Source organism: Rousettus aegyptiacus, unplaced genomic scaffold, assembly GCF_014176215.1.
Source record: "Rousettus aegyptiacus isolate mRouAeg1 unplaced genomic scaffold, mRouAeg1.p scaffold_m13_p_2, whole genome shotgun sequence".
Taxonomy (NCBI): domain Eukaryota; kingdom Metazoa; phylum Chordata; class Mammalia; order Chiroptera; family Pteropodidae; genus Rousettus; species Rousettus aegyptiacus.
The window spans coordinates 125,485,751-125,505,799 of NW_023416295.1; the positions used below are offsets into that span (position 1 = coordinate 125,485,751).

Genomic DNA, 20,049 nt, shown 5'->3' on the forward strand with positions numbered 1-20,049 from the left:
AAGGCACACTTGGAGGGAGACAAATCACCACCTAGCCCAGGCGACCCCTCCCACAGTAATAGAAGCTGAAGTCAGGTTAGCATTTTATTAGATCAAAAGAGAAAGGAGGGTATGTACCCACCCTTTCTTCTGGCTCAGAAGAGTAACTCCCCCATCCCCAAGAAAGATAAGGGAGTCTGTAATACAGATAATGGGAGAGGTTGAGGCAGAAACCTCCAGCTTCCTTCTTCTAAGGCTCCTTACAAAAAGAAATATTCTCAGCTACAAATTCTGGGAAGAGAACTACACCTGGCTCTTTTCCTAAGTAGGAGTCCTTCCCTCCTTCAGTAAAATCTGGAAGATAGGGACCCCCTCTACTGGTCCAGTTATGGGGAAGGAGAATCATTTCAGTCTTGAGACTCATTTCCTTGGTGCCTTCAGTGCTCTTCAAAACCAGGCATAGGAAATGCCCTGGCAAACTGTTCCACCCGTTGCCTGAGGTCAGCCAGCTGATGTCTTGTTTCTGCATCCTTGAGCAGGAAGGATTTGAAATCCTGGAGTTTGGCTAAAGTGGGTAAGGAAAAAAGTAGTCAGAACTCTAGGAAAGGCAATTAGCTCACCGGGAAGGGCAGACAGTGAACAAAACTGGCTGGTGACGGGGAGGGGGTGTGGTTCTGGCCCACTCACCGGTCTTGCTCTTCACCTCCAAGCCAATGTTGACGCCTTCATCTATAAAGTCCACAACTCTCCGGAAGTCATCTTCACGAAACTGTCGAGAGGTCAAGGCTGGGGCCCCTGGGGGAGAGGCAGAAGCATATTAGCATAATCTAAGCCAGTGGTCTCCAACTTTTGTGGCACCAGGGACTGGTGCTCCTATGAGATCTAATGCCTGATGATCTGAGGTGGAGCCGAGGTGGTGACACTAGTGCTGGGTAGTGGCTGCAAATACAGATGAAGCTTCACTCACTCGCCTGCCGCTCACCTGCTGTGCGGCCGGGTTCCTAACAGGCCACAGACCAGTATTAGTCCGTGGCCCAGGGGTTGAGGACCCCTGGTCTAAGCCCTGGAAGCCACCCTTCCTTCCTGGAATCCCAGTTCTCACCGAGCCGAAGGCCCCCCGGTGTGATGGCACTTCGGTCTCCAGGACAAGTGTTCTTGTTGGTTGTGATGGATACAAGCTCCAGTACCCGCTCGGCCCGAGCCCCATCCAGGCCCTTTGGCCGCAGGTCCACCAGTACTAGATGGTTGTCAGTGCCACCTAAGTGGGAGTAACAGTAAGTGGGAAGTGGTGAGTCCTAGGCCTTTGCTCGAGATTACAGAGGCTCTCACCTACCCCCCTGCCTCACCAGACACCAGTGAGTAGCCTCGATCTAGCAGGGCATCAGCCATGGCCCGAGCGTTCTTCAGAACCTGCAGAGAGTACTCCCGGAACATGGGGGTACTGGCCTGGAGATGAGATAGCAGCATCTGGGACCCCAAGTCCTGCCCCTTCTGCTCCTCCTGCCCCCAGCATAGTTATGAACCCAGCTTTGACCCCTCCCCTCCTGGCACTTCCCTTCTAACAGCCCCAACTTTAGTAAGTGAGGTACAGTGTCTGAGCATCCAAGCCAATGCTCACCTGCCCATAAGAGTAGACTTCCTAACCTGCTTTAGAGCCACGGCCACTGCAGCAATGGCATGGTTGTGGGGCCCCCCCTGCAGTGATGGGAACACAGCAAAGTTGATTCGGTCCTCAAACGTGTAAGGGATCTCCCGGCCAGTCTTGGGGTCCACAGACTGCACCCCCTTCCGGTAGAAGATGAGTCCTGACCTATGTGGAAGGAGGGTGGTCAGAATCTAAGCTGAAAAGAAAAGGCAAAGGATTGGAAAAGCAGAGGGAGTTGGCTGGTCCAGGATCCCTGAGGGCTCTGAGTTTATCTCAGTCAGGCTCAGTGTGCTGGACTCCAGTGGTTGAGGGCAGCAACCCCTTCTACCCCCCTCCAAACCTCCTTCTGGGGAATTGTCACTGTGGGCAAGAGAAGGAGAACTGTCAGAATGCGTAGGTGTCTTCAGGTGGAATGAGTTCCTCTCAGATCCACCCAACAATGCCCCAGGAATAGGGTGTGAAGGCAGGGAAAAACAAGGCTGGGCTTCAGGGGAGTCTGACCTGGCCCCTCGAAGGGTCTTGTGGGTGGTAGTGGTGACAACATCCGCATGCTTGAAAGGTGAGGGGATCACCCTGGCAGCCACCAAGCCACTGATGTGGGCCATGTCTGCCAGAAGGTGTGCCTTGACCTCATCACAAACCTGGGCAGGTGGTGAGACAGGTCTCAGCCTGGGGAGAGCCCGGGCAGGCCTGCCCAAAGCTGCTCCTCTTGCAAACTCTTCCACTCGGCCCTCCACCAACCTCTCTCATTCGGGCATAGTCGATGAGGCGAGCATAGGCGCTGGTGCCAGCTATGATAAGCCGAGGCCGGAAAAGTCGAGCAGTGACTGCCAGCTGGTCGTAGTCAATAAGGCCAGTTTTGGGCTAAATAGACAGACAAAAAGCTAAAGCCCTGAGAAGGAAGCAGGACAGCTCACTTTCCTCCTTGACCCAGAGCACTGCCCAGGGCTCCAGCCCCACACTTTCTCCAAGAGAGGGCCGCCAGGGCCTGAGTAGCTCCTTCCTCTCGTTCTACAGCACTCACATTCAGCTTATAAGGCATAGACTCGAAGAAGATGGATGTAGCTGAGATCCGCTTGACATCAGACATATAGCCATGGGTGAGGCTGGGAGGAGGGAAGAGGAAATAAGAAGGCTTCAAAATGGAATAACACTCGCACTTAACCACTCCCCTCCTGCCCCACCCCAAAGGCCTGTCTCTAGAAAACTGCTGCTAACATGTACCACCCTCACTGCTCTGTCCACACTGTGCTGAGCACTGGTTACTGGAGTCTTATTTTCTTCCTGCACTGTAACTTTCAAGACAGAGAGTAGACTGTTCCATCTGCATGACACATGGTATGTATTCAATAAATAACTGCTCTCTCATGCCTATACTGCTCCCAAGCCCGTCACCCACACATCCATACTCACTGGCCCCCATCAGGCAGGTCCAGCCCCATGATTCGGTCATGAGGCTGCAGAAGGGCTGTATAGGCAGCCAGATTGGCTGGGGACCCTGAGTAGGGCTGGACATTGACTCCCCACTGTGCAGGATCCAGGTCAAATGCTTCCAAGGCCCGGCGCTGACACAACAGCTCGATTTCATCCACTACTTCTGCTCCCCCATAATATCTGCCATAGGAGGGGGGCACATCAGGGTACAGAGAAAGGGTTTCACCATTTCCCTTGACCAGCAACAAAGGACTGGGAGGGTAGAGGCAGGTGACCCTCACAGGGAACACCGTCTCTAAGGCTGCCCTCCACCCTCTGGTACCTAGCTCTCACCTCTTGCCAGGATAACCCTCAGAGTACTTGTTGTTCAGACAGGACCCCAAGGCCTCCAGCGCAGCTCGGCTGCAAAAGTTCTGGGGTGGGGGTAGGAGCAATGTCAGAAGTTACTGAGCCCTTTCCCTGGACCCCCACAGCTCACCGTGCCAGGGCCCCAGGCTACAGGAAGAAGCTGAGTTCCACAGAAAGCTCTGTACTTTCAGGGTTCCTTGTCAGGCCTGAGGCAGGACCAAAGGCAGTATCCTAGCTGCCATGTTAAATGTCCCCAGCAAGGCCACCTGTCCTCTTGAACCTGTACTTTCTGGTTCTTCTTTTCTCTTGGATGGTGGGAGGGGCCAGACTCGACTGTAGGGGCTGTGGAAGGCTCTGGAAGCTCTCTGATGCCCGCATTCCATAACCCAGACTGGCCCAGCCTTTGCGTCAGAGAACACTAAGATTAGAGAGAGATAAGGCCAAGCAGGAAGTCCCTAAGTCCAAAAGGGAGATCTGGAGAAACAGCAATAAGGTGCCTGTACCTATGGTGGCCCAAGCACTGGCCCCTCTCCCCAGGTCCCACCTCTGAGGCAATGAGTTCCAGACCACGACACTGCCTGTCCTTCTCCCTCTGCAGCAGCTCCCACATCTCAGGGTCACTGTCTGACAGACTTTCCTGGCCTGTCCAGCCCCTGGTTGCTTCTGTGGTCTGGTTCTGGGCCGCCTCATTGTGCTGGCACCGTATCGCCATCCTGGCCAGCTGACCACATCTCTGCAGAGGCTAGAGGAGGCAAAGCAAGGGTCAAATAAAAGTGTCCAGACAGTCTCCCAACAACTCTCAGCCATGCTTATTGGGCCCTCTGGCTCCAAACCCAGCGGCCAGATGTCCAGCCTGCCTGTTTCAGTTTTCACCACCCCCACTTTCAAAAGCCAGTTCTAGAGCCAAGGTTGAGATCAATGTCCGGAGGGTGGCTCTGATTTGGTCCATTCACCTCATCTCAGAATCTTTCTCTACCTGAACCCACAAGGCAAGACCACAAGGCAAAGTCAGTCTTCTAGAAGCTAGCAGTTTCAGAACCTCCCCACCCACGGGAACAAAAGGGTCTTCTTTCCAAAAACTGATACCCCAGTCAGTGGGGTGGAGGCCAAGTTGCAAGTGATTAGACAACAGGCTGTAGAACTGTTTTTTAGAACACTGGAGGCAGCAGTGTAGACCTGTAGCAGTCCCTGGGGAAAAGGGGTAGGAATAAGGGTATGGGACCAGGGAGTGTCTGCTGGCAGGGAAGCCAAAAACTACATCTTTTGCCCTGTCCCCTTTCTACCTCCGTCCAGCCCACAGCACCACGCGACCCCTGATGCAAACCATGGAACTCGGTTGCATCATCTGCACAGATCAGGGCTTGCAGGACTCAGCTTGCCTGTCAAGGCCTGAAACCCAGCTCATTCTCCAGCCTAGGACCCACGGGGCATCCAGTGCAGTTCTCTCCCTTAATGTCACGTGAAAAGGACGGTCACAGGCCCTAGGGCGTATGATTACCAGAATGGGGAGGGGCCCCCAGTTATTCCGCGCGCATCCGGAGCTCTCAGGGAGTCGTAGTAGCGCGTTTGCTCAGGGAGAACCCAGACCACGTGCGTGGAAAAGCCGAGAGAACCTCAGAGTTTGTGAATGGAAACTACAGTAGGAGGGGAGCTTGCTTTCTACTGGTCGCCCAGTCTCCGAAGCCCCATTCTTACCCGAGTCGCCCAGATTAAAGAGAAAGGCAGCATCGCAACCTGAAGTCGCAGGAGCTCCAGCCACCAACTCTCGCCGGGTGAAGCAAGAAGTCTGAAGAACGCTGATCCGAGAGCGCGTGCGCGAGAATAGCGGCCGGAGAAGCCACATGATTAAGGGGAGGGATCTACGCATGCGTGAGGTGACCCCCCCCCCATGGTCTTCGGGGAATTGTAGTTTTTTTTTTTCACTTTTTAACCCCGCTTCATTTTCCATCTGTAGCCTCAGGGTCAGAGGCTTTTGCCAGAAAGTAAAGAGATCCAGTGCCGCCCAATTTCCTCACTGTCCTGAAGCTCTTCAGGTTTTTTTTGTTCTTGTCGTCCGGACAACCACCATTTTTATTAGATGCCTCCTGAATACCTAGCATTATTAGGCTCTCCAGGAAATGCAAAGACTCCTTCCTATACAAGCTAGAGAACCATAGTCCACTGAAGGCGCCTGGTTTGTAAGGGTGAGAGACTTGAGTTCAAGTTCCAGCCCTGGGACTAATTAGTAAATTAGTCTCTCTGGGTCTTAATTTCCTCGCTTGTAAATCAATAGTAAAATAACATGTGGTGAGATTAAATGAGATTGTAAACATGCTCTGGGATAGATTGTCATCCCCTCGTTTTCTGACTTACAAACCTGCTTCCCCTTTCCTTAGCCATCTCCTCCTCCTGGAACATCTGGGAGCTGAGTGAGATGCCCCTTCCTGTCATTGCACTTGTCGAATTACATTACCTATTCACCTGCTGTCACTCTAGCAGTCAGTGAGCTCTCTATATCCACAGGGCTATATAGATCCTTGGAACTGGAAGGGATCTTCCTTTTAGCCTGACTTCTTCTGGACTCATTTTTGGAGAAGGGACTCAATGTTTCCCAAACCTGGGCATCAGAATTGATTGGGGAATATGATGTAAATATATGAGTGTGAAACCTCTCCTCAGAGGTTCTAATACAATGGATCCTAAAGAGCAGTGGACATTTACCCACTCATGCTGATGCACAATGAAACCTTTCCTCAGCGATTCTAATAAGCAGTGAGTTTTGAGAACTATTGCCTCACGTAGCAATATTACACATTCATTCCCCTATTCATTCATTCAAAAGACATATTGAGCTCCTACTCTATGCCCAGGCATGCCATAGCCCTGGAGATATAAAAATAGTCACTAAGTACTGGGACATCAAGAACTGGGTAGGTAACAAAATGCAACAAGTACAATTACAAGCAGGGGGCACCTCGCTCTGTTCCTAGATATCCAGATGTCTCAAGAGGCCGGTGGGGAGGAAGGAGGAGAAAGAGGAGAAAGAGAGTATGGCCTTGCAATAAAAATGTTTGTGAGTCAGAGGAAGAGGGATGGACAATCCATCGCAAAGCAAGTTTACATGCAAAGTCTCACTTAATCTCACGGTATTTTATTATTGCCTTATAAGTGAGGAAACTGTGGCCCAGATGGACTAACTAGCTTATTCCAGCCACTCCCATTTGGCTCTGATACCTGACTTCAGAAGTACTCCTTAGCTCTAACTTCCTTCCCTCCCATTAGTCCCACTGTTCTTAGGTCTTTCTAGCAACAGGCCTGGTCTTAGGAGTCCGCTGGGTTCTTCCCCTTCCTCCAATCTTTGATCCAGAACCACTTCCCACCTCCCTCCTCCTTTCAGTTGATCTGGTTATCCATCCATACACCTACCCATCCATCCATCTATCCTCCATCCATCTAACCATCCATCCATCCATTCAATATTTATTTTCTCTTTACCGACTTTTCACTCCCAGTCATGTCTGCGTCACACTCACCTTTGATTTAGTTTCCTGGCTGGAGCCAGTGGGCGATTCTCTGGAGAACACTGCCCTCTCTGAGTTGGTACCTTGACCCAAGACTTAAGGCAAAGGAAGGCTTAAGACAAGATGTCGTTCTGAGTCTCATCTTGTGGGTACCCTCTTCCTCGCTGGTCAGGGTCCCCAGGGGCAGTGGGGGTGGAGGGATGAGGGAGTGGGCGGCTGGGCTTGAGAACTGCTAATGAAGCAGCCGCCAATTAACGCCTGGGCCAGGGTTTGGGGCGTTTAAAATTAGCAGCGGTGGCTGCATGTGAGGGAGCTGGAGGCACGGTAGGAGGATGGGCAGGTGGCTGAAGGGGGCCTTGTTTGCAGGAGGTAAGATGCAGAGATGGGTGACAAGGCCCAGCTCTCCAAACTCGTGTCTTCCCTTCCCCCACCTCCTCGTCCCAGGCCTTCCTCCTTCCCTCCCTCATCCGACTGCAAACTCAGCGCCCACGAAATTAGGAAGGAAAAGGAAGATCGATGACTCCAGATGCCGCAAACACCGTTTGCCCTCCCCCCACCTGCTGCCTCCCACCAGCCTGGCGGAGCTTAGCAGGTTGTCAGCGCTCTGCTTACGCTGTCCCTGCATCTCCTTGAATGGGATTTCAAGGCCTTACACCTCCTCCCCTAAATTGTTCCAAACGGTCTGCTGGCAGTCCCTTCTCAGGTTTAATCCTCATCCTCATCCTGCAATAAAATCCTGCTGCAATTTAATTTCGTCCACTTCTGAGAGCAACATCCCCGCTTCAGACAGACCTCCTGCTCCAAGGGTCACCCTCATCTCTATCTGATCTGGTCTTGGATGACCTCCAAGGTGCTAGCTCAGTCAATATTTGCCTCAGTTTCCCCAAGAGCCGCTGGCGAAGCAGACCCTGGCCCGGTCTCTGCCAGACATAAACCTGCACCATTCCCTCCTTCCCTACAAAGGTCTCACACAGACTCCTATTAGGTTTTACTTTATTTTATTCCCTTTCCTGTCTGTTTTGGAGTAGAAAAAAATATCACCGAGAGGAAGCAGCCTGAAAGGGGCAGGTGGAGCAGGACTGCAGGAAGGGGAGGGAGGTTGGCAGAGGGCAAGGACTGGAGTCAATCGCCTATCCAAGACTCTGCTTTTGCTACCCTAATTGGGGTTTTGGGGGAAAAGGGGACAGGCATAGGCAGGCAGAAGGGAATGGTGATAGGCGGTGGCTTATACGCCTTTATGTAGGGACAGGGTGGAGCAGGAGGACAAACGCCTCGGGTAAGAAAGTCAAGGTGGGATAAGGGTGCCAGGCCAGGCATTATTAAAGCTGTGCACAAAGGGAGTGCCAGCCCAGCGCCAGGGGGTAAAGAAGACCCAGTGTGGACGTAGGGGATGCTGGGACCACCTGTCTGGGGCTGCGCTTTGCCCCTCCACTCTGGGGTATAACTGAGGGGACTACTCCCAGCCTCGTTGGCACTCCCCATAACGAAAAGGGGCCCCCCACCGGCTGATGGTCCCGGGAGGGCTGTTCCTCTTCTCCTCCAGAGTGGAAGGGTGGACGCAGCTACATGAGTTGTGGGGCAACAGGGAGGGGTCCCACTTAGGACGGCTGGGATTTGGCAGCTCAGGGTCTGGGCTAGGGCAGGGCACACTATCCAAAGTAGGGATGTTCGCTCTGGAAGTTATAATCAGGGCACACCTTCTGCACCAGTTTGTAGTCAAAACTGAGGAAGGAGACGAAAATGCAGATGACTTTGAAGGGCTTGGCACAGAGCCAGGCTGCCTGACTCTGCGTATGCTCGGTGAAGCACACCTGCGATGGGTCGTACAGGCATGGGCGGTGCTTGCGCGCGCGGTTTGTCTTCTCATATTCCACGTGGCAATTGAAAGCGCGCGACTCTTTGGCCCCGGGCACTCCCAGAGAGCCCCCGAGTGGGCCCGCCAGCGCGCCACCGAGGGTACCTCCTAGCCCCGGACCGGCGGCCGCAAGCCCAAGCGGAGGCCCCAGCCCAGGAAGCACCCCCTCCAGCGCCAGCGTGGATTGCAGAGGGTGGGGGGCGGGGCCCGGCAGCCAGACGCCCCCGAACTCCACACGTTTGGAGGGCGGCACGATACTGACGGTGAGGTTGCCCAGGCTGGACGAGTTGTGGCGGAAGTACACGCTGAAGGTCCCGTTCACGTGGTCCACGATCTTGCCGGTCACCAGCAGCGAGAACTTGAGGGTATGCACCCGGAAGTAGAAGTCGCCCCAGCCGAAGATCTTTTTGGTGCGGGCCGCTTTGATAGACGGCTTCCTCTTGGTGCGCTGCGCAGGCAGCGCCCCCGCCGCCCTCTCCCGGGCCAGTGCCCCAGTGTGGTTAGCCGGCCAGGCCCAGCTCCAGGAGCGGGTGGTGCCCAGGCTGTCGGAAGACCTGGGCGCTGGGAGATGTTGGCCAGGGGCGTCCCCTCCGGCTGCGGCTGCGGCGGGGCGCAGCTCCATGTACTGTGGCCTCACGGACTCCGGTATCTGGGCACTGACGTCCTGCGGACACGAAGAAAGAGGAAGAAAAAGAAACGCTTCAGTTGTCCCTGAACACCGCCAGGGTCTTACCCATGCCAGCCCCTTTTTTCAACCGCTAGAAAACCAAACAAAATCAGGCAGTCCTCAGCGAGTGGTTCAGCGTGCGCTGGAGTAGACCTGCAGCTCTTCCAAGCTGTGTGTATGGTCTTGGCCAAGTCACTTCACCTATCTAGGCCTCAGTTTCTAAATCTGTGAAATGATGCTGAGAATACTCGTGTTCTTTCAGAACTCTGATGCGGCTAAGAAATTTCAAGCTAGTGTGGGTTTGAATAGGGAGTGGAGCTAGGGTCCTGGGCTCCATCTCTTCCAGCCTGGAGTCTGGCTGCTCTATAGAGTAATGGGCCAGGAAGAAGCTGGATTCAGGCAAGCGAGGCCATGACCGCTGTCAACATCCAGCATCCAGAAAGAGGTGAAGATCTCCCTAGGCATCTGGGGAGAACAGACTCTCTACCCCAGCCTCAGCCTCTACTCCCTTGAGGAGAGGGTCTAGGGAAACCAGTAGAGCTGAAGAGAGCATTGGAGAATCTGGGCGCTTTGGGTTTACTGCCGTACCCCCGCCCCCTGCCTCCAGTGCTCCTGCGGTGGGGGCGGCCTCCTGGTGATTCTTTCCCTGGGCTTGGAGACAGCAGGAGGAGCTGCCCTGGCCCGCCCCTACCCATTTCCCTGTGTTTCAGGTGGCGGTGATCTGGGAGACAGCTCGGGCAGGAGTACAAGATAGATCGAGAGGCGGGAGCAGTGGGGCCAGGCCCAGGCCATCAATTATCTGGGGGTGGGGGGGCCGGGAAAGAGACGGGTGAGAGCAAGAGGAAGAAATATGGAGATGCTGCTCCAGGGAGGGGAACGGGAGGGAGAGGAGCTGTGCGTGTCAGAGTATGTCAGTCAGACTGTGGCGTTAGCGTGGCCCTTAACTGTGTGTGGGTTCAGACTCGGAGGAGAGAGTACTGTGTGTGTCAGTCTGGGGTAGTTGCTTCTGTAAGCATAGGAAGGTCATATTGCCTGTCTTTCTACCTAAAGTGATTGTGTGTGTGTGTGTGTGTGTGTGTGTGTGTGTCTATGGTTATGGGTGTCTGTCTGTGGTTGTGTGTGTGGCCTTGGTGACTGTTCGTATGGCCATGTGTATCAGTCAGAGAAGGCTGTGTATGTGTGTCTGCCTGCTTGTGTGGCTGAATGTTTGTTGTGTCAATCTGTAGCAGCTATGAATGTGTACCTGGGCTATGTATGTGCCTGGGTTGGCTGTGTATTTGTGTTAATCTAAGTGAGGCTGTGTATCAGTTTGTGGTAGTTGCACCTGTGTGGAATAATTGCATTCCTGGGTTGGCTGTATGTCTGAGGGTGGCATATTCTCTAGGTGTGTCACTTTTCCTGTGTGAGCGCCTATCATCCTCTGTCCATGTGTCAAGCTCTTTCTAAAGGGTGTGTGTCAGTATAGCCACAATAATAGAACAAGTATGCTTTCACCGTGTTCCCTCTGCAGGGATGCATTTGTGTGGGTTGTATATGAATGGTCCCTGCCCACTGAGCTTTGTGTAGGTAAACAGCCCTGTCAACATGCATGCCCCCTTCTGTTTGCACACACCCATGTGTATACCATGCATCCACAGGGGGATATGAATGGCAGAGTCGAGCTGCTGGGCTAGAATCTTCACTGCCTGGTCCCCAACCCCGCAGCGCTGTGATCCTGGGTTATTAATGCGGCCGCCACCCGCTCGTCATACATATTTATCGCCCCCTCATTCCTCCTCCTATCCATTCCTCCTCTCAGCTCAGGTGAGGGGGGTGGGGGCAGCAAGAGTGATTGACTCAGACAGACGAGCTTGAGCTAGCTGGCAGCTAACACCAGGAGGGTGGACCTGAGAGGTGCTGGTAGAAGGGGTCTTAGGCATTGGTGGGGTTGGGGGAGGGGGAAAGAGCCTCCCAGGAGGAAGGGCCAAGGCCTCTGGAAGTGGGCTTGGAGAGGGCAGGGCTTGAACTCCGGAGAGGGCATTGGAGGAGGGAGTGCATAAAGCTTCCAGAGAAGGTCAAAAGTGGGGCTAAGGGATGGCATTTGAACTCTGACACCTAACTCCTCACCCCTCTGGACCAAATCACTGCTTCTTCCAAGGGCTTCCGTTGGTCCTCACAGCCAGGTGCTACAACCCCAAATGCCTTTGAATACCCTGTCCTCAGCACACCCCAATAGCACCCTCTTAGGACCTGTCTAGGGCTGTTTCAGTGCAGTGACTCCTGCCAGGCACAGACTGGGACAGGAAAGCAGGTTCAGCTGGGTGGTGAGGGGTACCGCGTATTCCCCACTCTGATCCCAAACAAATTTCTGTCTTCACTTCTCTGATCCTGGCAAAACCCTGGGCTTTGGGCACCAGCACCCCCCACCCGCCACAGAAGACAGCCAAGATAAAAGGGATGGGTTGCAGGGGCAGCCAAAGCGACCTTGGGGGGAGCTCGGACAGGGAGGGGCGAGAGTCTGCAGAGGAAACGAGCCGAGAAATGGGAACATGAAATAAAATAAAACCCTCCCTCTGGCTTCCTTGCTCGCCTGCCCGCTCTTCCTCTCTCGTTCTCCCTCTTTCACTATTTTTCCATCTCTCTTCCCGCACCCCCCCCCCCACTCTCCTCTCAGTCTCTTTTTTGTCTCTCAGTCTCTTCCTCACTATCTATAATTTTCTCCTTCCATGATTGTTTTCCCCATTTCTGTTTGTCTCTGTGTTTCTTTCCCTCTATCTTTCAGGTTGTCTGTCTCCAACTGTAGGTGAGGGTGGGAGTGAGAGAAAAGCAAGGTGACAAGGGGCCCCTCTTTGCCCAGAATCCACGGTGCTGTTCCTTTCCCTTTAGGACTGAGAGTGAGAGCAGGGTGTTGTCCGAGGAGGGGTCCCTCTAGCTCCAGAGCTGGTTTAATTAAGCTAATTGAGCGCGGTGACATTTGCGAAGGGAAGAGGCTAGCCTGGCTGTCAGCTGGGGGTGTGTGTATGTGTGTATGTGTGTGTGTGTGTGTGTGGAGGTTTTCAATGGCAGACGGGGATGGGGGGGGGGTGAGCTTCGCCAGGCGCCATCAGGCCCTTGCAGGGCGGGAGACGAGCCAGGAGTGCTTTGCCCCCAAGGCAGCAAGCCCACGCACTAGAGGGGAGTTGAGGCTGCCTCTTGCTGCTGAACAAACTCCATGAGGGGAGGGCTCTTTTGGGATGGGACCGCTGGGAATGGAGGGGGAGGATCAGACTGTCGGCCCCCAGCCGCATTGCAGGGTGCACCTCCCCCAGGGCCTCCAGACTGGTCGGTCTCTTCTCTTACTGCGTAGGTCTGGTGGGGCCACTCAGGATTCTGATGGGGGAGGGGACAACACCCTATGGCTGGGGAAGGAACAGTGCTCCAGGCCTGGGTTGGGGATGAGGAAGGAGGAGCGTTTTGAGCCCTTGCTCCTAAAAAGAGGCATGGACACTGCAGTCAGGGCAGGATGAAGTAGCTGGGGTCTGGCTGGGAACCAAGGATGGAGATGGGGTGAAGACAGAGGTGGCGGTAGGACAGGCTGGGGTGAGGACTTGGACAGATATGGAGGAGGACTGGTAGTGCGGACTTGGAGTGCAAAGGTGCAAAGGTGAGGATAGAAAACGTTAGGAACAAGGATGAAGCATGAGAACAAGGATGAAGAGCTCAGAAATGGTGGACAGGCATTGGACAGAGACAGGGGGGATGCAGATGGGGTCGAGACCAGGGGAATGAAGAGAGAGGACAGAATGAGATGAGAACCAAAACAAGGATGGGGGAGGATAGAGGTAGTAGAGGAGGGATGGGCAGGAAAGAGAATAGGATAGAGACTGGGAGTTGGGGATGGGGACCAGATTCCTGTGGGAACAGAAATGGAGAATGGTTATTGGGCAGAAGCAGGGATGCTGAGGGATGCAGAGACCCAGAGTATGGGGATGGGATGGGGGAATGTGAATGGGTATTGGAATGAGAAATCGAGGACATGAAGGAGGTGGGAGAAAGGCACTGAGACAGGAGCTGAGGACAAGTGTGGGAGACAAGTCAAAGGAAATGGCAGAAGGGCACGGTTAGGCTAAGGGAGGGAGCGAGGCAGGTGGAATTGCAGATACCTCCTTCCTGACTCTACTATAGCGTAAGGGGCTATGGACCGCTGGTGGGGCCAGCTCTGCCCTTGGGCCGGTCACCCCTCCCCCTCAGTCCGGCCTGCCCGAAGCCTGCAGCTCAAGGCTCACCGTTATCTGAATTTTTATTTTATTTTATTTTATTTCCCCGCTTCCTAGAGCCGGCGCGGTCCCCACGGGAACGGCGCCCCCCGTCCCCCGCCCCGCGCCTCACTTTATTATTGCAATAAATGTGCCTATAAAGGCGCGGGCTCCAGGGCGCGGTGGGGGGGGGGGGGAGCCGCGGAGCGGGGATGTAATTTCCCGAAGCCGGAGCCTGAGGGGGAGTGGGCGGGGTGGAGGTGGAGGAGGGGCAGGCGAGGGAGCGGGGGAGACGCCAGTTTTCAGCGCTCAAGGAAGCGCCCTGCTACCCACTCCACGCCCCGCGACTTCTCATTGCTCCCAGCAACGCTTGAGCCCTGGTACTTCTCCCAAGACCCTGCCCTTTCTCTGTTACCCTGTCCCCCTCCTGGACCTCGCCCACGTGGAATTGCAGGCTCCGCCAAAGTTCCCTATATCCTTGCCAATAACTTCGTCTCTGACCCCAGTGATGCCCTCTCCACTTACCTGGTCTCTTTCAACGTTTATCTCACCCCTTCCCAATGACCCCATCCCTGACCCTAGTGACCCTTTTTTACTTTGTTTCTATCTCTCAATTACCTCACATCTTCTGCAGTCACCCTTCTCCAGCTCCTTCTCCACCCCCACCTTGATACCCTCTAAATTCTTTCCAGCGGATACCACTCCTATACTGGCAGACTTGGATCAAGGGAGCTGTCACAGTGCTGCCCCCCCCCCTCCTGTGCCCCTAGCCCAGCTGCGGCCCTGATTACCCCCAAATCCTCACCAACAGCTCTGGGCCCTAGCCCAGGCTGCACGTGCCTAAGTGGCTCAGCCGGAGATTAGCTGGGGGCTAGAGGGGAGTAGGGAGGTGGAGGCAGAAGGGGGTGGCTAGACCAGTAGCTAGGGCCAGCCCACTCTGAAGCTAGCTTGGGCTTAATCCTTCCCGGAGGCAGGATAGAGCTAGAAGGTCCCAAAGGATCCCACCCCTGCCCTCCCCTAGCTAATTAGTAATTAGTGATTAGTGATTAGTGACTATTGATCACCTGCTGCTTCTATCAGTAGGCAGCTGCTTTGGCAAGGGATGGGGAAGACACAGAGAAGGATGGAAGGAGTCAGGAAATACAAGAAAGATCCTGAAGGTCTGGCCCAGAGGGCAGGGCCCCAGGGCCAAAAGAAGCCAGGAGTTCCAGGTGCTGTGAGGAGACCAGGAGCCTGAAGCAAAAAGGAAGGAGAAGGAGCTCTAGGAGGAGGGGCAAGTGAACGGGGTGGGAGAAGTCAGGGCTGTTATCCTGGACAGTTAGGGTTTCCCAAAGAGCTATCTTGTAAACTGTCCCTCACCAGCCTCTTACCCAGTGTCACCCACTGCCAGCCCTGACACTGAGACAGCCCTGAGCGCACACACACACATAAGCCACACTCAGATACGCGAACACATCTCGAGGCTTGCAAGCCCATGCCCACACTCAAATGCACTCAGATACACAGATACTCACAAATTCTGGAGACAATACACGGGCCTCAGCACACAGATGCACTGGAGACCCACCTTGGGGTACACACGTGTACACACACTATACTCACAAGTGCACACAAACACATACAGATAGATACTCAGACACATTTTTTATATACACTCCTTCATGCACAGTTATAAATATTCTCACCCCCACAATCTGTATAAACACGTAAACAGAGTCTCACAGACATACAACCTGGACTAAATGGCAGATACACTCATTCCCACTGACTCCAACACAGAGGCCCATAGCTGCAGTTCTCATACACTCAGCTAGATCCCCATCACTCACATTCTCATGCTTACTCTCCCTCAAGTCTCCACCAGATGTTTCATTCCCCTTCAGGGGGCAAAGGAAATTAAACTAGATCTGTCCACAGGGGAGTTTATGTGATGGGGAGAGTGGAGAGGAGAGCAGGAGGAAGTAGGAAGGAGGGGCGGAGGAGTACCATCCCTTCCTCCTATCCCTCAGGCTTTCACACATGGTGGGTTGTGGGGCACAGACTCCTCCTCACTGCGGTCCTTTAAGGGCAGAGCTGGGCAGCAAGTCCAAAAGAATCTCTAGCAAGTGGAAGCAATTTCTGTAGAGGGGGCTTCTTTACTTACCTTCTAGCCCCTCAAGGTCACCAGGCAGGTTTGGGAGACTCGGGGATCTCAATCGCCAGTTTCGCTAGGCAGCCCTTGCCCTGCTGGAGCTGCCAGAGTGTGTGATTTGCCTGAGCAGGTGGGGGTCCAAGTGTTGGTGGAAGAACAATACCCCTTCCAGACTGTGCAGGGGCTGGGGTTTGGGTGTAGGGAGTAAGGTTTTAGGAAGCCACCTGCCTGCCCCAAAACTAGCTAGGTTACAGTCCAAGTGCAGGAAACACGAAAATCATGGGCAAGGGAGCTGATTGAAAGAGAGAGGGGGCCAGGGCCTAGGTCCCCCTTGTGGGATACACAACGGGGGTAGATGACTGCACTGTGAAGCAAGAACTTGCATTCACCCCTTCAAAGCCAACATCACACAACATATCAGTGTACATATGCACCCTAGTCCCCAGCACTAGACACTCAAGCCTGGCTGCCCCGGACACATGCATGCACACAGGTGCACATGCTACCCAGCACACTCCACACCAGCACAGATGAGCACACCCTGTACATGAGTTGAAGCCTCCAAGTCAGGAGGGAGGCAGATCAAGTATGGGCTCCCTTTGCTCCTCCGGGTCCTTGCCCCAGAGCCTCAGGGAAAGAGGCAGCCTAGGGAGGTAGGAGCATGGAGGGGACGGGAAGAGAGACTCCCCTTCCAAATAACTCCCACCCCTATCAGCTGGCGGGAGAGAGGGGTGTGTCTGTGAGGTTGTGCAGGGGAGATGGGAGACTGTAGCCAAGTTCGGCCGTATGTGTGCGTCTGTGTGTGCGCGCGTGTGTTCGGGCCGTGTATGCTCGGAATACAGTGCCCACCTAGCATGGTGACAAGTGCGGAGAAGAGAAATAGGAAGGCGTGAGTGGAGGGGTGGAAGGACAGAGCGGGAGGCGAGCAAGGTTGGCGCGGAAAGGCGGCAAGGCTGACACCCTGCTGGCTTGTCTGTCTGTCTCGCACTCTCTCTCTGTCTGGCGCACTCGCGTGGCGGGCTTCGTCCCCTCCCCCGCCGCTTCTGGAGCCAGATCCGAGTCGGGCTCTACCCCTGCCCCTGTCTCCGACCCTCAGCCAACTTGCGCTGGGAGAGCGCCTGTCCTGGATCCCGAAGTCTGTCTGTCCACGTCCCTCACGCCGCGCAAAGTTGGGACACTCAGGGCTGGGGGTGGGGCGGACTCACCGAGCCCTTAACACTCTGGGACCTTTGCATCCCGGACCCCCGTGCTCGCGCTGCAGCCCTGCTGCCCTTACCTTCTTCAGGAGCCACGGGCCAAAGATCAAGAGAAGCCATTCTGAGAGCAGCCGCATCTTCCCGGAGAGAAGGGAGGGTGGGATGGGTCCTGGGCAGGCCGGAGCTGGTCTCGGGCGAGGGGCTCTGGACTGGCGCGCCGAGGGGTGGCTGTCGGCGCGGCTGACAGGCGGCGCGGCCAGCGGACTGAGCGCGAGGAGCGAGCGCGGCGCTGGGGGCGGGGCGCGGGCGGGGGAGAAAGTTGGGTCGGACTCGGGCGGCGGGCGGGGGCGGGGCTCTGTGGTGCTCCAATCCCGGCCGCGCCCCGCGCGCCCCCTCCCGCCCGGCTGGGGGCACCGAAGGTGACTTTCACCCCGACACGCCCGGGACACACCCCCCGCCCAGGTGCGAAGCGGAGAGGGCGGCGGGGCTCTGGGACCGTGAACCCAAAAGGTTGGGTCTGTGCAGCAACGAGAAATAGAACAGGGCGTGGGACTCGAGCTCCGGGACGGTGTCCCCGAAGGGCTCAGCAAGACCAGGGTCCCTCGGTGCTCCTGGCCAAGGTGGGTCCGGGAGGAGGAACAGGACTCGGGCCGAGGTGAGGGCGGGCGGGGCCCTAGGGCGGCTGCCGCCGCGCGGCGCTGACGGGGATGGATGGGCGCCCCGCGGCTCATTCGGCCGGGAGATGAGAATCATTGATCACGGACGGAAACCCCATCACGTCTGTCAATAGGGCTGACGAACGGCGCCCGCCGCCCCCACTCCCGCCCCCTGGGCACCTCCGCGGTCTCAGGACACCACCGCTAGACAGGCCATTCACCTTTGCCCCTCGCCTCCCCCTGCTGACCCCCCGCGCATCCCAGAGCGTCCCTGCGTGGGGGTTGGGCAGGAAGGCCCTCTTAGCGCCGCATGCTCAGCCTCTTGGTGCAATCTCTATCCCTTCCCTTTCAACTGTCCCATCTTTCACCATCAGCTCCTCTCCCTTGTCTCCTTCCTCCTGTCTCTGTCCTTGTCTCTGTCCCCAGCCCTGTCTCTGTCCCTATCCTCTTGGCTGTTTCTTCACTGGCTCCCTCCTCCCCCTGGCCTCTCTCTTCTGCCCGGGAGTATTCAGCTGTCAGCTGTTGCTATGCACTGAGGCTGTGGCTGAGGTTGCGGTATGACCGACACTTAGACAGCTAGACATAGGGACAAGCAGAGAGATAGAGCCAAACAGAGCGATAGAGAGAAGCAAAGAGATAGACAGGCACATACCCTGAGATACCAACATACACCCCCAGGCATGCAGGCAGATGCATTCACAGGGGCAGGCCAACACCATACAGGTGAGCACACAAGCAGAGTGAAACACATTCACACAGAATCTAGCACACACTAGAGGCACACTGACACACAGATGGACAAACTTGGTTTACACCATATGGGAGCACACACAGAGACAGACAAATGCACCAAGAGACAAGTACACCTAACCAGGTACTCAGAGCTCACCCCTGCTTTAATGTCTCGGCAGAGAGGCAAACATCCAAAGATGGACACACACACACCCACACAGTCACTGGCAGTCCAAAAGACAAGCCCAGGCATGTGCAAACAGATATAGGGATGTGACAGACACACACACAAAAAGGATCAGGAATGCTGAGAAGACCAGGCAAACAGACACCAGAGAGCCAGGAGCCAGGAAGCAAGAACCTGGATGCAGGTGAGGCAGAGAGGAGGCAGGAAGGAGTAGGAGTGGCCAGACCTAAGGTCCCAAGCCTCCAACCAGAATCCTGAGCTCAGGTCCCAAACCCAGGGGTTGTAGCAACAGTGGGTGTGGGCAGTGGGCACACCCAGGTCTAGGGTGCCCAGGACAGACCCAGCACTAGATCAAAAGTCTTGATCTTTTGGAGTCCTGACCCACCCCATCTCTCCTCCTTTTGGTACAATCTCAGGTCACTCACTTATCTCGAGCTACACACAGAGACACAGACACACAGACACACACAGACACACACAGACACACACACACACACACACAGACACACACACACACACACACACACACACACAACCACTCCGCTCTCCGGATCTTTGCCTCTGTCCTTGTATCTCTCCATTTCTGTATCTCTGTCTCTCATTTTTGTCTATATCGCCTTTGCCACTGGTTCTACCCTTTTCTCCATCTCTGTCTTAGGGCCCCTCTGCCGGCCGTGCCAGGTGGGTAGTTTTCAAGACTGCCTCCTTGTAGACCCTCTCCTGGCCAGTCCTGGAGGGCAGAGGGAGGATGCTGCCTGGAGGGGTGTGCGTTCCAAGCCGCAGCTGGGGGCCCCTCTCGCTTTGCCCAGAATCTTGAGGCGACAGGCAGAGAATCAGTGGCTCCCCCGGGGCGCCAGATGCACGGCTGGCAGAGGGAGAGAGTGAGGGGGTGGGGCTGGTGGTGGTGTGGTGGGGGGAGCAGGCAGGCTTTGGGGGAGAAAGAGGAGCCGGCTGGCGGAGGGTGGAGGGGGGGGGTGTGGCAGAATAGCCCGAGGGAAGGAAGTGAGAGGTGGGATGGGGTCCGCCCGCAGGTGCATAATTAGTGTGTGGTGGGGAGGGGGCTGTGCTGGGTGGAATTTAGGGTGAGCTGCGCTGCAGGAGTACGTCCGCCACCTGGTGGACAGATAGGAGCACAAGCCTCTCTCTCAACAATCAACAAGGACGCATTTTTTTTCTCAGCTGGTCTTTCTGCCCCCCGGGGCCCCTTGGGTCTTGGGGAGCGCGAAGACAGTGGAGGATCTCAGAGCTGGCTTGGAGACTGAGGTTAGAGATGGGGTCTCAGAGCTGAGAGGGAAGGGAAGGGTTCTTGTTTCTGGAGATACCTAGACACATAGCTTCCTTAAGTAAGAAGGAATAGACTGAGGAAATTGAACTAGGGAGGGAGGAGGAAAGAAAGGCGATGCTTCCCCTATGGGAGTTGGGTAAAAGTTCCTTGCAGCCACTCTCTCAAAGCTTGTATTTGCTGTTGAGAGGAGAGTGGGGCTCTAAACTCTTTCTGTCTCGGA

The 20,049-nt window shown here is 55.3% G+C and overlaps 2 protein-coding genes across 3 annotated transcripts; both read right to left on the reverse strand.

Moving 5' to 3' along the window:
• Positions 1-71: 71 nt before the first annotated feature.
• Positions 72-5,220, reverse strand: SHMT2 (serine hydroxymethyltransferase 2). Of its 2 annotated transcripts, none has more exons than XM_016127680.2 (12): positions 5,102-5,220; positions 3,951-4,148; positions 3,392-3,471; positions 3,038-3,238; positions 2,649-2,730; positions 2,366-2,488; positions 2,126-2,265; positions 1,624-1,789; positions 1,326-1,425; positions 1,082-1,237; positions 667-774; positions 72-544 (listed from the first exon to the last, which is right to left on the reverse strand). In XM_016127680.2, the coding sequence occupies exons 1-12, from the start codon at positions 5,132-5,134 to the stop codon at positions 417-419; spliced, it is 1,515 nt and encodes a 504-aa protein (XP_015983166.1). In that variant the 5' UTR covers positions 5,135-5,220; the 3' UTR covers positions 72-416. The 2 variants fall into 2 exon arrangements, with proteins under 2 accessions (XP_015983166.1, XP_036091701.1); XM_036235808.1 differs by having other exon boundaries at positions 5,141-5,195.
• Positions 5,221-7,785: 2,565 nt separating this feature from the next.
• NXPH4 (neurexophilin 4) lies at positions 7,786-17,235 on the reverse strand. Its single transcript, XM_016127679.2, has 2 exons — positions 17,050-17,235; positions 7,786-9,425 (listed from the first exon to the last, which is right to left on the reverse strand). Exons 1-2 carry the CDS (start codon positions 17,104-17,106, stop codon positions 8,556-8,558), a joined length of 927 nt encoding a protein of 308 aa, XP_015983165.2. The 5' UTR covers positions 17,107-17,235; the 3' UTR covers positions 7,786-8,555.
• Positions 17,236-20,049: the final 2,814 nt, after the last annotated feature.